The following is a 16,925-nucleotide window of genomic DNA, read 5'->3' as shown; positions in this document are numbered from 1 at the left end:
TCGATTCTTGGATTAGAAATGTACTGTAATGTTTTTGGCATCAGAATTATGATATATTTTTATCTTAGGTTTAACTTTTTTGTTTGTTTGTTTTTTTGAGACAGAGTCTTGCTCTGTTGCCCAGGCTGGAGTGCAGTGGCGCAATCTTGGCTCACTACAACCTCCACTTCCCAGATTCAAGTGATTCTCCTGTCTCAGCCTCCTAAGTAGCTGGGATTACAGGCGTGTGTCACTATGGCTGGCTAATTTTTGTATTTTTAGTAGAGACGTGGTTTCACCGTGTTGGCCAGGCTGGTCTCAACTCCTAACCTCAGGTGATCCACCTGCCTCAGCCTCCCAAAGTGCTGGGAGTACAGGCATGAGCCACACTGCCTGGCCCATCTTAGGTTTAACTTTTAAGTTAGTATTTCTCTGAACTTATATTCCAAGTGTCAGTGGAGGGTGTTGACCTGGAAGCCCCCTGGTTGGCAAGGGACAACCAACTTAGCATTACAAACTGGTTATGGACCATCTGAGAGTGGCTAATTCATGTGCAAGCAATTCAAAGTTGATTGTACATGTATATGTCTATGTTTCAGATGTGTATATTTACACACATATGTGGAATATTGATAATGTTTGTGAAGGACTTGGATTCTGAAGAAAAGTTTTTTTTTTTTTTTTTTTTGGTAGAATTAAATTTTGATGCTGCCACTGTAAATTTTCTGTCACCCACTGGTTACTATCATTTTTCAGATGAGTTTTTTTTAAACGATGTTTATCTGATTACTCTTGGTGCTTTTACACTGTACCTGTTTTGTTAAAATGTGAAATAAAAACAAAAAACAAAGAATAACCAGTTAAGTCCCTAGTTAAACTATCATTTACATTTCTCCCAGAGATTATGAATCCAATTTATTGAATAGAAAATGTTTTAACTGAATAAGAAAATAATATAATTGGTGAATGAATTAGCTTGAATCAATGATTTATTTCCCTGACTTGGTGATTTGCTCTATAAAGTTATAAATACATTATTTAATGTATTTGGAGATTGTAGAATTTAGTGTAAACTAATGTTCAAGTCATAGTGGTTGTTTTGACAGTAGTCTAACAAGTTTTATTCTGTATTAAGATCTTGAAAACAAGGCATTCTAGTTTAAAGAACAAAGAGATGAAAAGCTTTTCTTTATTATTAATCTTGTTCGTAGAGATCTGTGTTGTAAGCTGGGCTTGGTGACTTACACCTGTAATCCTAGCACTTTGGGAGGCCAGATCTGGCAGATCACTTAAGGTCAGGAGTTTAAGACCAGCCTGGCCAACATGGTGAAACTTGGTCTCTACTAAAAATACAAAAATTAGCTGGGTGTGGTGGTGCGTGCCTGTAATCCCAGCTACTCCGAGGGCTGAGGCAGGAGAATCGCTTGAACCCAGGAGGCGGAGGTTGCAGTGAGCTGAGATCATACCACTGCACTCCAGCCTGGGTGACAGAGTGAGACTCCATCTCAAAAAGAAAAAAAAGAGAGATCTGTGTTGCTTAAACCTGCCTTTATCATGAGCTTTAAGTTAATTAAAAGATATTAACTATTTTCTTAGTTTGTGTTTTTTTTTTTCACATACCTAGATTATTTAATGCTGGTAATTTAAAATATCTTACACTGTTGATATTAAAGTATATGTTATGGAAATAGTTCAATTACAATTAACTCTTGATTTTTCATGCCAAAAGCAGGAAAAATATAATGGATATGGAGAAAAGAGCCATAAATTAAATTTTAGGTTCCATATACAGATTTTCAGAGTAGACTTACTTTTGTGTGTTCTTTCTGTGAGGAAGATAAAATATTATGAAATGTTTGAGGATTATGAGATAAATGACAATTGGTTAAAGTAGTATAAAAACATACCTGGAAGTTGGAGAAAATAAACTGGGGATTAAAAGTTTTCTGTTAATAGAGTTAATTATAATGGTATTATCTTTGATGAATGAATTTGATGTTTCACAAGGTTTATTTAATCTGTTTTCTTTGTGTCTCCCTAATGAAGAATTATGTTTAAGTAACAATTTTAAAATATGATTAGGAAATAATAAATATTGGCCTTTTTCTTTTATTTTTTTCCCCGTCTTCTTCTTCTTTGTTGTTTTTTTAGGGTATGAGTATCATAGAACAATTAGACCCTGTATCTTTTAGCAATTACTTGAAGAAATACCATAATACTATATGTGGAAGACATCCCATTGGGGTGTTATTAAATGTAAGTATCCTTAGGAAGCCTTGACTTAATATTTGGTCATGTGATATTACAAAATATCTCATTATCATTGTAATACAGTGGCATCACTGGTTTTATGTACCTGTGGTGAAGTTTCTTTTTAGTATCTTTAGCATAATTTGGAGTTTCATTGCTTTTGCTTACTTGAATAAAGTTATTTATCATTGGAATACTGTTTAATACTTTCTGTTAAATACAGGAAGTTATTTAGAATAGAGACCCTTATTTTCTCTTGATTCTTAGTTCCAGTATGCTCTTTATAAATAAAAACTAAAGTGACCTCTTAATTAATTTTTTGGTTTTATTTAGTGGTCTAGACTCTATAAAAAATAAATGGAAGATTCTGCTCTTACACTTTAGGTGTTCATAATGTAATAAAGCAAGACAGATGATGTGTTTTTTTTTCTAATTAGTAAAACTATTAATTTACTGAATGAAAATATGACATTCATTAAGAAAGAAGAAAGTGAATGGGAGGAGAAGGTAACAGTGGGCTCATTTGGAGAAGCAGGGAAATAACGGAGAAGATAATGTAGTCCAGAATAGGCTAGGGTAGGACCCTAACTCCAATGTTATTTTAATGTGATTTGAAAGGTAATATATTATGGGTTTTTAGGAAGCGTTTTTCTTTTAAGCTGTATTGATTGGCTCAAAGAAAAGCTTTTCAAGAGCTTAAACTACTAATTTTTGAAATTAAAGCTAGAATAAACTGTACTACTTTCCTAAAATCTGAATTGAATCAAATAATATTTTCATTATAAAGTAAACACTGAACCAATCTACAGTTAAAGTAAAAATCCTAGCATATACCTCTTATATCTGGATTTTAATTTATATACATTTCAAATATAATCAAAGTCAGACAAAGACTGTGACATCTTCAGACAGAAGTGGCCAGGGATTTAGTTTATACAGTAAAGAGAAATATATTTAAAAAGTTAAAAAGGGCTTAAAAAGTGGCATTATTACAGGGAGAGGGAGGGTAAATAATGACTGATACTTAATTATCAAGAAACAAGATTAGAAGTTATTTGAGAGGATGATATTAGGAATTCTTTTTTTTTATTTTAATATGATGCAACAAGAGAAATTCAAGAAACAAAAGAGCAAAAGAGGAATCTAGGCTTCAGCTGTGAAGTGGACAAAGTCAAACCATGAACATATTGAATGCTCACTTTTTTATGTGGTGTGTGTCTAACCAAATTTTTCTTTTTCTAGGCTATCACAGAGCTCCAGAAGAATGGAATGAATATGAGCTTTTCCTTTTTGAATTATGCCCAGTCAAGCCAGTGTAGAAACTGGCAAGACAGTTCAGTGAGTTATGCAGCTGGAGCACTCACGGTCCACTGAAGCTCTGAATCCTCAGGGATGCCACCTGCACATTCTCATACTCTGTCCGGGGTCCCAGCCTAGCCTTTACCAAGATACTGGTCCTGGTTTGGGGGGATTCTGAAACCTCAAACTAATAGAACTTTCTTCTCTTTTTTTCTAGTAGGTGTAGTCCTTCCTTAATTTCAACTCATTTAAAAATGCTTTATAGTTTAGGGCACTGTAAGGAAGGCTGGCATCAAAGTATTTTGATCAAAAAAGATGACAATGTAAAGGCTCAGTTGTGGCAGACAGTTTTTGAAAGTAACTTGTAAAGCATTTACCATATCCTAAATTTGCACTCTTTGCAGACTTGTGCACATATATTCCGCTTTCAGAATAGTTTTGCAAATTGTACACAAACAAACAAAAAAGGTGGAAGCTTTTTAATAAAGAAATTGCATTTATAAATGATCTGTATTAGAATATAATAAATCTCCAGTTATAGTCAATTACTACCCATGTTGTACAACAGATACCTTCTATTTTAGTTGCTAATAAAGGGCTACACAACTCAAAATAGTCTGATTTAAACTTATTGCTCTGTGGTATATATGAAAATTGTTTTTTATTAATTCCATCTCAGAATTTTTGTTAAAAATGGTAAACCTCAGCTCTTATGTAAAAATATATTAGGATGTATTTTATATTTTATATATTTATATGATTTTTTAAAAATCAGAAATTAGAATCATATAATCTTAAAGTTAACTTTTTAAATTACGTGCAGTTTGCCTTTTTGTGTGTGACATCCCTTTGTGTCATTACTGTATTGTAACAATATATATTCAAGATTGGTAAAAGAACTTAGATGTAATCCTTGACTTCAAAGATCATGTTTGATAGTCTGCAAATGAGGAAACATTGAAGAGTGTTCTTAAGTGTTTTTCATATCATTGCAGACCATACACTGCTGTGTGCTTTTTTAGTGCTTTAAGCAGTTTGACTCTTTTACTTGAATTTTTAGCAAGAGACCATTAACGTCATCAACAGCAAGTCACTGGATTTTCTTATAGTTAGACAATTTTTTTGTCATGATTTTTGGTGCGGCTCTTCCAACTAAAATAATGGTATGGTGTTGTATTTCTTTCTTTAGCATAGACTGGTTCTAGTCACTTTGGCCAAAAAAAAAAAAAAAGATATAATTCAGTTAATAATTCAGTCACCATGTATGTACTGATTATACCTATTTTAACTTAACACTGAGTGTCTACATTATATTGGCAAGAGTGTTTATATCTTCAGTGTTATACCCGAGTAGCACAATTTTTAGATGCCTTGCACCAATTTTATTTAAAGATTTATGTTTTTTATTTATTAAATATCAACTTTCTATACTTGAGTGAGATAAAATAATGTTACCCTTTTAGATTCAAAGTCATCTACCTATGTATGTGTGGAAATTATACTTTTACACATTAGTGATTTATTTTCCATACTTTAGATACACTTTTGAGTACATTAATATTTATTTCCTGTTTAATATGAACTATAAAAATTTTAAAATTGACAACAGTGAATTTTTAAAATGTTTTCTGAGTATAAGACTAATACATGATTATTATAGACAATTTGAAAGATATTGAAAATTTACAAAAAAGAGAAAAAATTATCTGTAGTCTCACGACCCAGAGATAACCCTGTTAATATTTTTCTGTATTTCTTTTCAGTCGTTGTCTATGCTATTTCTATGTATGAGTGTGTGTACATGTGTTTGTGTGTGTGTGTAATAACAAATTTGAGATTATACTGACCATATAGTTATGTACCCTGTTTTTTATAACCTAACTTCATAAATATCTACCCATGTCTTTGAAAATGTGACTTTTAAAAATGGCTGCCTAATATTCTATTGTATGAATATGCCATAATTTAATTACTTCTCTCTTTGGATATTAGGTTGTTCTAATCTTTCACCATTATAAATAATAGTCGGGGAGACATCCTTGTTTGTAAAATTTGATCTCTATATTAGACTCTTTCTTTAGGATATACTCATGTAAATGGAATAAGTGATTCAGGTTGTGAGAACTTTTTAGTCTCTTTATAATATTTCCAACCTTCAGAACGATTGTGCTAAACTAACAGTGTATGAGCACCCATCCTACTGCCCCTTCACCAGTATCAGTTTTTTGAATCTCTGACAATTTGTTAGCATAACAACATAATCAGTTGTTTATTTGATCTTTCTAATAAGAATTCCTTTACAAGTAATCATTTTTGTCTTTCTATAATTTTATGGTTGATTTTTAAGAAGACAAGAGGGTTGCCTAAGTTGGGTGGACTATAGTACAAGTATATTTCTAGCACTTACAAAACCCTAGAAGCTGGACATGGTGGTATGCACCTGTAATCCCAGCTACTTGGAGTGCTGAGGCAGGAGGATCACTTGAGCCCAGCAGCCTGAGACCAGCCTGGGCGATGTAATAAGCCTCAAAAAACCCTCTAAACAAACAAACAGACCTGCAGAATATTTTGATATCACTCTACCTTTTCCTAGAACATGAACATACCTGGTCATGAAGTAGAAAAAGTTCCAAACTGGTGGTTGAGTGTTGGGTTCTAGTTCTGTTTCTGCCACTGATTAGTTCTCTGAACTTAACTGTTCCATGTCATATTGAAACTTTCTCATTTGTAAAATGTGGAGGGGATCTCTTAAGTGCTCTCTAGTTTCAAAGTACTTTGATATTGTGACTTTGTTTTTTAGAGGTTCTGGTGTCACTTATTTTTAATACCTACATGAGTAATGTAGATTAGAGAGATTGTCTTTTGATTTCAACTTCACATACATGGAAATGAAAGTCTTGCTATTTAACACAAAAGGAAATTAGTTTGCATTATTTAATGCAGTTAATATTACCTAAAATGTTGAACTTAAGCTTTTCTACTTTTAAGTGCCTTTAAAAGTTTTGTATTTGGAATCTAAAATATAAAGGAAATTCTTATGTAGCTCTATACAGTTGCTTCTTTATTATATACTTTTGAGTGTTTTGTAGCAACTTTTTTTTTTTATGTTAGATTGCACAGAGCAGCATATTCATGGGTTCTTCACTATTCCGCTAGTGAATCCTTGAGAAATGTATGTTAAAGATTAGTTCATTGAGCAGGTAAGTGCTCTGTCTTGGGTGGGCAATAAATCTTCATACAGAGTAGGATAAAGAACTATTCAGATATACCAGTATTTGTATTTAGATGTTCCCATTTGGATGGTTGATGTTCTGAGCTAGTTAATGGTTATTGTTACAGATCTTAAATATTGCTTTGGTATATTTATTCCAAACATAGTTTATTCTCTGAGATTACGGGTTGGTAAATGTTTCTGTAAAAGACCAGATAGTAAATATTTTGGGCTTCACAGGCCATATAGTTTCTGTCGTATTTTCCTTGGCAATTGTAGCACAAAACCTGCCATAGACAATGTGTAATCAAATGAATGTGAATGTGTTCTAATAAAAGTTTATTTATACAAAGACGGTGAGCTGAATTTGGCCTGTGGGCCATAATTTGCTGTCTCCTGTCATAGATGGTGTCATTTGTAGTTCAAAAGTTGGCAAATAATCTAAACTGCAAAAAGTGGTGGTAAGTTTCTGCCATCACAGTCGTCTCTTAATTTGATGTAATCTATTGACTGGGTTAGGGTGTGATTTAGGATCATAAAGGTAAGTGGGAAATGGGCATGGGAAACTAAGAAGTCTTAAAAATTAGTGTTAAATAACTATATAGCCCTTTTGTTTGTGGGAACACATTGGGAGGTTTACTTTGGTTCCATAAACTAATCAAAAAAGTGATCGGTGGAGCTTGTGATTAGTTGTTGCAGATTCTTTAAATTATTCTAAGTGCTTGGCTACCTAGTTGATATCAGAAGCTAGATCAGATGAACCTCTTTACCTGAGTATTTTAGGACACTAGACCAACATTTTTAAAAAGGATTGTGAAATGTGAAAATTTTGCCATATAAGGACTTTGAAAAGACAACTACCATCTTCCATTACTATTTTATCTTAAAAGTGACTCCCATTATTTAGGAAGGACTTAAACTCAGAGTGATAGAGTAATTTAACATGAATAGCTTTAAGTTGATGAAAAAATTACTACACTGGTATTTTCTCATTTACTCTGCATCAACAAGTATTAGTGTCAGTCCATAGATGGACATTTGGGAAGTGCTGTAATATGGTTGTTGGAAGACCTGTTATACTTACAAAGCTGTTATTGACTAGTAGATGAATAAGCCACATGTACACTGTTACTGAGATTAATACTTTTAATTTTAACTGCCATGTATTAAGCGGGAGGCACTTAATACACTTAATATTGTTCCCTGTAGAGGGAATAATAAAAGGCCTCAACAGTCTAGAGAGTGAGAGATGTGGTTGAAGAAACTGGTGAGTCTTATTTTGGAGAAGGTAAGTTTAAAGATAGGGAGTTTTCTTCAGATATTTGAGTGACTTTCATATATGAGAAAGAATAGTATTTGTTCTCTGTTGTTCTAGGTAGAAAAAATATGAGTAAGAAATGGGAGCTTCCGGTTTTACGTTGAATGTTCTATAATGAGAATTCCTTCCTTTGTTTTTTCCTTTCCTTCCTCCCCTTTCCCTCCTCTCCCCCTTTTCCTTTCCTTCCTTTCTCCCCTTTCCTTACCCTCTCCTCCCCCCACCCCTCCCTTTCACTTCCTTTCTCCCCCGCCCCCAACAGTCTCTCTGACTCTTATAGAGTGCAGTGGCATGATCTCTGCTTACTGCAACCTGTGCCTCCCAGGTTCAAGCAATTCTCCTGCCTCCAGAGTAGCTGTGATTGCAGGCATCTGGCAACATACCATACCTGGCTAATTTTTATATTTTTGGTAGAGATTGTGTTTCTCCATGTTGGCCAGGCTGGTCGTAACTCCTCACCTCAGGTGATCCACCTGCCTAGGCCTCCCAAAGTGCTGGTATTACAGGTGTCAATCACCACGCTCGGACTCTTTCTTTCTTTCCTTCTTTCTTTTCTTTTCTTCCTTTTCTTCCATCTCTCCCTCCTTTTCTCTCTTTCTACCTCCCCACCTCCCCACCTCCTTCCTCCCGTCTCTCTCTCTGTCTCATCTCTTTCTTTCTTTCATTCAAGACGGGGTTTCACCATGTTGCCTAGGCTGGTCTTGAACCCCTGGACTCAAGAGATCCGCCAGCCTTGTATAATGAGAATTTCTAATAATGAAAATTTGCTGTGTCCTCATAAAAGCATAAGAATTATTCAGACAAAAAACTAGATCAGTGATTATCAAAGTAGGGTCCCTGGACTGTCAGCATCAGTATCACCTGGAGATGTGTAACTATGATCACCAAGCTGAAAAAAAAACTGGTATACAAGTGAAATGGAGATTATTTGTATAAAACTGTTGAAGTTATTGTTAAATCAGAATGAATTTTGATCATTTGATACTAACTTTAACACAGAAATTATAAATTGATTATTGCTTAATTGTTACTGGGCGAACACTGGTGTGCCAGTTACTGGAGGAACCTTAGAATAATTAATCTGTTTTAGTTAAAACATTTAAATACGGACCAGGTGTGGTGGCTCATGCCTGTAATCCTAGCACTTTGGGAGACTGAGGTGGGTGGATCACCTGAGGTCAGGAGTTCAAGACCAGCCTGGCCATCATGGTGAAACCCCATTTAAAAAAAAAAAAAATAAATAAACAAACAAAAAAAAACATTTAACTATAGGGCAGAGTTCCACCATTTTCTAAAATAAAGTTGGTCTTTGAATAAATAACTCAAACAGAGCTGCTGCTTCAATCTAAAACACAGCCATATCAGTTAGCAGAAAAGGAATTTGAAGTATTTTTTTTTTTTTAATACCCATTAATGTCAAAGTATTAGGAGCAGCTGTCACTTAAGATGTTTTCCTGTCTACTTCCGGTTCTGGTACCCCATCACATACCAGTAAGTACAGCTGAGTGGCATAGCATAGCCATGTCATCTATGGCTATGCTATACATTTTGGTAAGGCTCTCTCAACTAATACTAAAAACTGGAACCTCTACCTCTTAAAGTTGAGGATGGATTTGTTTGCCCATCCTGTCTTCAAGTACTATGTAAAGAACTTTGGAGTTTCAGATTTGTCATTTATTCTAGGGTTCTCTAATGATTCCATAGTGGTTTATGCCCAGGACCTATCATATTTCGTGTGTGTGTGTGTGTGTGTGTGAATTAATTCTAATGCAAAGTTTTGGCAATCACCCTATAAAAATAATGGAAAGAATTTTATTAATTGTAAATTATATGTTCAAATGAACATTTCTCACTGTAAAGTTGTTTGTAATTTTATTAAATGTAGTCTTATTTTTTCCTTATCCTAATAATGAAACCAAAGAGAATCTAAATACCATTATTAAGCTTTTGAAGGCCAAGTGAGGCAACTATAAGCAGAACTGAGTTCTGATCTTTATGTAACTTTTTGAAAAAACTTAAGTTTTTTTGTCAACGATATTCTGAATTACTGAATGTGATGTTACATTTTAGTAAAAGTAGTAAAACAAGATGAAAACAAAAATTAGATCATACTGAGTTTTGTGAGTTTTTGAAAATTAAATCCTAAGACTTGAATTTGATTTAATAGCTAATTTTTAACTTAGCTATTTTATAAATGGAAGTTTTTTTCTGAGGTTTTTTTTTCACTTAAAATTTTTTATTTGGCCAGACACAGTGGCTCATGCCTGTAATCTCAGCACTTTGGGAGGCTGAGGTGGGAGGATTGCCTGAGTCCAGGAGTTTGAGACCAGCCTGAGCAATATAGTGAGACCTCATCTCTACAAAAAAATTAAAAATAAATAAACTTAAAAATTTAAAAGTGATCTGGCTGTCATAGCATGCACCTGTAGTCCCAGCTACTCAGGAGGTTGAGGTGGGAAGATCACTTGAGCCCAGGAGGCAGAAGTTGCAGTGAGCTGAGATCGCAACACCACAGACTACAGTCTAGGTGAGATCACAGCACCACAGACTACAGAGCAAGACCCTGTCTCAAGAAAAAAAAAAAAATTATTGTCAATTTGAATTTAGCACAGAATAGATACTCGGTGTTTGTTCAGTTTCAATGAATTGAATTTTGAAGCAAGGAGAATAAGATAGTCTTCAAGTGTTTTCTAAAGATCAGGAAAGCATAAACCTTTTAACTGGAAGCATTTTTTAATTGGCTTTTGTCAGTTTACAGTTTTTGATTCTGGAAATCATCTTCCTCACTAATTTTAAAGTAGGGTAGAATTTAATATTTCTAGGCTCTATATGTGATGCTAAATAAACTAAATGGTAGTGTAAGTTATCTGGTACAATTGAACCCTTTGGCCCATGATTCCTAGCTCATATTTGTCAGTGTCCTGTGATGTTTACCATTACTTGAAGGTGTTGAAAAATTTAAGAAAGTTAATAAAATGTCCTTAGCTGCATGCCCAATGACATGTCCAGCCAACTCTCAAGTAAAAAGATAATTAGGGAGTGTTACAAATTCTGGACTGGAATCTGTTTACAACTTTGCTGGTGAGTTGCTACTGGTTTGCTAGAACGAGTCACTGTTTCTAGATAAAGAGTTTATTTCTTTATTAATGTGAATTAGAATTGAATAGTATTACTTCTAAGGGTCTTTCCACCTTTGACTTTTTAGGACATGAATGAAAACACCTTATTTATTTAATGTATTGTACTTAAAATTTTTTAATGTGTTTCACAACATTTTCCCCTTCTCTCAATCTCAAGGATTACAAGCCAGACATTGATACCTTAATTTTACTGTTATAGTACCTGAGACACATACAAATTTCATAACTTTGTTTTGTTTATATAGCTAGTTACCATCAGATATAGGATAAACATTCAGTTCCTCTGATTTATTTTATTTATTTTTGCGACAGTCTTACTCTATTACAACCATGCTGGAGTGCAGTGGTGCAATCCTAGGTCACTGTAACCTCTGCCTCCCAGGTTGAAGCTATTCTTGTGCCTCAGCATTCAGAGTAGCTGGGATTACAGATGTGCACCACTATGCCCAGTTAATTTTTGTACTTTTAGTAAAGACGGGGTTTTGTCATGTTGACCAGACTGGTCTCAAACTCCTGGCCTCAAGTGATCCACCCACCTCATCTCCCTTAAGCTGGGATTATACACATGAGCCACCAGCCTGTATTTTAAATATGGTAGAGTATTTAACTTTTAAAAAGAGTAGATCTAGTAGAAAGATTTATTTCTAATCATACAAGAATAGATCTAGTAGAAAGATTATTTTTAATAACCACACATTATTTAACCATAGGATGGTTATGTGAATGACTTAAGGACAAAACTGATTATTTATTTTCATTGAATTGATTTAAAACATGAAATTTAGTTGAACCAAAATTATAGATTATTTTGTAGTTGAACCTAACTTTCTCATTTCTTACCTGGACCTTCTTATTCACGATCAGGGAGCAAGATTAGGCTTGCCTAACATTGATTGTAAGGTTAAATTTAGCTTCACATGAAGATTATTAATTTTATCAAATAGTATTCTGTGATTTTGGTTAAAGCAAAACTTTTTGTGATTAATATTTATTAAAGATTAAGTAATATGTATGGAATTTATAAATTGAACAAGCTTTACACTAAATTGATTACATGGTTGTAACTCAAAAGAGGAGGAGGATATGCAGTCAGATCTGAGTTGGGTTCCTCTATCGAGTATTCTGCTTGGATTTTTTGTTGCTTTTGTCTGTGTTTCTTACTTGCAGCTTTGATAGCATGTTTTTAAAATAGGAAATACTAGTTTTTATGTTTTCCAAGAATTGATGTAGGAAATGCGTATCCGTTTTCTTTTTTCTTTTCTGGTATAAAAATTGTAATTTAATGTCTCAAGTATATTTTCTATTTATTTGGTTTTTGAGGTAGAACACAGATGAAGTTTAAGGAAGCTTATAGTTCTATTTGTAGAGTCATCCTAAGATTAGCAGACACAAGCATCTTCCCATAAGAACAACAGAGCATTTAAAGAATATATTTAATTAGTTATCTTGGGTTCGGCTCGGTGGCTCACGCCTGTATCAGTACTTTGGGAGGCTGACTGAGGTGGGCAGATCACCTGAGGTCAGGAGTTCAAGACCAGCTTGGCCAACATGGCAAAAACCCTGTCTCTACTAAAAATTCAGGAATTAGCTGGGTGTTGTGGCAGGCACCTGTAATCCCAGCTACTCAGGAGGCTGAGGCTGGAGAATTGCTTGAACCCGGGAGGCACAGTTTGCAGTGAGTCAAGATCATGCCACTGCACTCCATCCTGGGCGACAGTGTGAGACTCTGTCTCAAAATAATAATAATAATAGTAATAATATTTATCCTGGTTGTAAAGTAACATCTTTAAACATATTTTGTTCTCTATATTATATATATCTATATTTCTATGTATATAGTTATATATTGGTGTAGATAGAGTCTATGATACAATCTCTTGAATATTTGGCGGGATATTTCTTGACCTTTGAGGTTGTATTTCTTAGGAATGGTCAATGATCAGCTGAGTGATTAGATTGGATAATAAGGTTTAGGGGAGGAATGTTAGTTATAAAGAATTAAGTTGCCTTTCTGTGCTTTAAAATGTCCCCACCCCAACGTGCCACAGTGGCACATAGGAATAAACTTATAGTCTAAGTAACTGTTTGTTAATATCACTTGTACTATTGAAAATTAATCTTGTTGCTTTTTAGACATGTTACATCCAAATAACTACCTAATTTATTACAAAATTCATAGTTCTTTGACATATCAATTATCTCAATGTGGTAAATTGAAAATCTGTGTAAAAACCAGAGACAGTTTAAAAAATGTGTTCAGAAAACCAGGTCATTTCCTGAACACTAAATCCTTTTCTTGAGACGGAGTCTCACTCCGTTGCCCAGGATGGAGTGCAGTGGTGCAGTCTGCTCACTGCAACCTCTGCCTCCTGGCTCAAGCGATTGTCCTGCCTTAGCCTCCTGAGTAGCTGGGACTTCAGGCACGTGCCACCATGGCTGGCTAGTATTTTTAGAAATGAGGTTTTGCCATGTTGGCCAGGCAACTCCTGGCCTCAAATGATCCGCCCCCTCAGCCTCCCAAAGTGCTGGGGATTACAGCATTTTGTTAAAACAATGACCTTTGTTAAAACAATGGTCATGTTTTAACAGGTCATGAGCCACCACACCTGGCCTGAACACTAAATACTTTCTATAAGTAGTGTTAAGATAGTGTGATGAAAAATGGAGTGTGTCCTTTTAAAGTCTTAGCTGGAAGCTGAATCCATGTGTTAAATGTGCGGTCTAATGATAACTTGTAAAACAAGCCTGAAAAAGTCTCTTTTCAAAAGTTAACATGTATTTCATCACCACAGGCCACTTATACAATACCTCTATACTGAGCATTGAAGGACAGCCAGGTCTTTATTGGGTTTAAAAAGTGCCTCTTTCCTTTTACTAATGTCAGCTGTATATATTTGACAGTGTTGTATCTTTGGATGTTTGTTATTTTGATGAGTAGCAAACAAGGTTAGTCTATTCCTAGAAGCTCTACTTGCTACAGTTGTTGGGGAAAATTAACTTGGATGAAACAATGGTCATGTTTTAACAGTTAAATAGTTTATAAATTTATATTTAAAAAAGCAGATATCCTTAATTGCTATAAATAAGTTTCTAATTTCTGGTTTTCTTTGTTATTTTGTGTTATAAGAAATATTATACTTTGCAGTAATCAAGTCCCTGATGTGTGTGTGTGTTTGCCATTTATTTATTTTTAATAACAAGCAATTTTTAACTAATGTTTATATTATTGACTAAGGATAAACCAATTGTTAGTACTAAAAGAATTTATGCTGAAATTTAGGTTTGGGGACTCAATGTTGAAAGGATATCATGTTTCACTCAGATATTTACAGTACAGTTAATATTAGATTCAAAATTGCATGATTCTAATTTATATTTTAAATGTAACTTAGAGATTTTTGCATTATTTACAACTTTATTTTCACAATTAACATGCTTATTTTTTAAATGGACACAATTTTTAGATGCTAGAAATGTAGGTACATATGCAGTATTCAAGTTACTAGTTTATTACTTCAAAGGCATTTTTGTTCAGTGTGTGATATCCACTTTTATATGGTACAACCAGATGTTCTTTTGTTTTTCCTTGGAATTTCAGCTTTTTAACTGAAGAGATGTCTGTCCATATATAATAGCTGGAGGTTTCTGTGCCCAACTCATGTGACAAAATGGCTTTAGAAAAATATTCTTTAGCAGTAATTTTATAGTAATTTCAATAATGCATGGTAACGAAAAGCTTGTGGGTTAGAATCTTTAGCTTTTCTTGGCAGCTTCTACCCAATTCTTACTCCGAACACCCCCTGCCCACCACATGTTTGTTTTTTAGTGGTAGCATTGCCAGCACCTTCTCTACAAATTTAGGATAACTAAATATTTGAAAGTGAAGTTATTTTCAACAAACTTTAGTGTATCTGCCCAAGATGAACAGTATTATGATGAGGTTACATTACTTCCCTCATAACAGAGCTTGCATTGCTAAATATTAAAGAATAAAATGAAAAACCTTTACCAAGATTTGTACCCATTTTGCAAATCAGCTTAGGAACACTCTCAGGAAAGTAACAGATGGATTGTTTTGACAAAATAGAGACATTGAAATTTTTGATCCTGGGAATTATGTCATGTTCAATGAAAAATGTTCTGGCAAGTGAAGATAATGAGGTTTATAAATGGAAAAATATAAGCCAAAAATTAATATGAATAGCCAAAATATTTTTTAAAAATCTAAGCTATTGAACATAAATTGGTTATCCCTGGGAAAAGATACTGCATATTTTGATGATCTCTGTGTATTTGGGAACTACAGCAGTAAATGCAAAGATAAATCTTGCTTGTCTCTCCCCCCTTTTAAATTAATTGACAGATATTTCAATAGTAGTATTACTGGTTAAAATTCTGCAATACTAATTACCTGGTATCTTAGAGAAAATGATGTTTTCTCTAAGATAGAAGAACTAATATGAAGATAGAAGACACCAATCTGTTTCTATCCTCCTTTTCTCTCTTGTGTTTTCCCTTCTGTATATTAGAAACAACAACAAAAGGCTGCTTTAATAGTCTTGACTAGTCTTTTGTTACCTGATAGGAACTTGAGTTTTCAATTTTTAAGCTAGCTCTAGGTCTGTAGCTTCTGGCAGCAAGTAATCTCTTCATTCTCTAGTATCCTTTACCAAGATTTAAAAATGGAGACTATAGCTTAATAGATTGACTACTCTGACCTAGCAGTCCCATGTTTGAGTGCAGGGATGGTGTTGGGCATTTTCTTCCCTGGTAGTGATATTCTAAAATGCTTTATGTTCCCACCCCCTAAAAAATCCTCCAAATCCTTCTTATTCTCAAGTAGCACTTATAACTTTAGCACTATCTCCTAATATAACAGTTCTATCATTAATCATACTACATGTTCATCCTTCTAAATATCACTGTCAATTTAGCCTGTAAGAGTGTTGAATTTAAGAAAAGGGGTAAAGGAAAGAAATAACTTTATATAAAAGTGCTGAGTTTCATTGCTTATGGTAATGTTTTAATCTTTGGCCAAATGAAAAAAAGTCTTTTAAAATGAAAGGAAAAATATTTCAATTATTTTATAGAAATATTTTGTAAACATGTATGTAAAGACATTGTTTTCTTTGCCACCAACAAATTGTTAATAAAATTTTTTTTTAGTTTCTTCTCGAATGGGGTTCTTTTGTATATAGTAGGGCAAATTATGCAGGCCTAAAGAAAAAAAAACTTCAATCTGAGTTTATTTAATCAGATGTCAACAGAAAGGTTGCAACTTCTTCCATATTGTCTTTTTAACCAGTGTCTTTCCCTCTTTTTAAGAAAAAAGTCATTGTTTTTTAAATATTATTTTTGGATGAATTAGGTCTGTAGACTGGTTGACCAATAGCTTTTGCTAAACCATTGAAAACTAACGATTGGTTGGTCATCTCTGTGATGTACTTTTATTCATGAAAAGCAATGAGTTTTCATGATAAGTAACTTCTTGGAAATAGAAACTCTACTTATTACAGATACTTGCTGAGGGTAATAATTCAGGATTATACATACAGTGTATGAGGGGAGGGGAATTGCTATCCTAACAGTGTTTTGTGGCATTCTCACACATCGTATTCATCATTTTAAGTCTTTCTATAGTGTTGTTCTTGGTTTTGGACCCCAAACATAAAAAGAGGAGAAAAAGTTCAAGGTAAGTGGCAAACATGAGTGTCAATTTGAGGAAACTGAA

General features: G+C 33.9%; 1 protein-coding gene across 2 annotated transcripts in view; it reads left to right on the top strand.

The window, feature by feature from the left end:
• The window catches only part of MEMO1 (mediator of cell motility 1), a 152,369-nt gene extending 136,002 nt beyond the window's left edge, over positions 1 to 16,367 (top strand). For both annotated transcript variants that reach the window (XM_021674429.2, XM_021674430.2), the window contains 2 exons: positions 2,131 to 2,235; positions 3,472 to 16,367. In XM_021674429.2, coding sequence (XP_021530104.2) covers positions 2,131 to 2,235; positions 3,472 to 3,603 — 237 coding nt within the window. In that variant the 3' untranslated portion in view covers positions 3,604 to 16,367. The remainder of the gene's footprint in view (positions 1 to 2,130; positions 2,236 to 3,471) is intronic.
• The last annotated feature ends 558 nt before the right edge of the window (positions 16,368 to 16,925 follow it).

This window comes from Aotus nancymaae, unplaced genomic scaffold (assembly GCF_030222135.1).
Source record: "Aotus nancymaae isolate 86718 unplaced genomic scaffold, 86718_ANA_hifiasm-v0.15.2.pri h1tg000057l, whole genome shotgun sequence".
Lineage (NCBI taxonomy): Eukaryota > Metazoa > Chordata > Mammalia > Primates > Aotidae > Aotus > Aotus nancymaae.
This window is presented reverse-complemented; position numbering and strand designations above follow the sequence as displayed.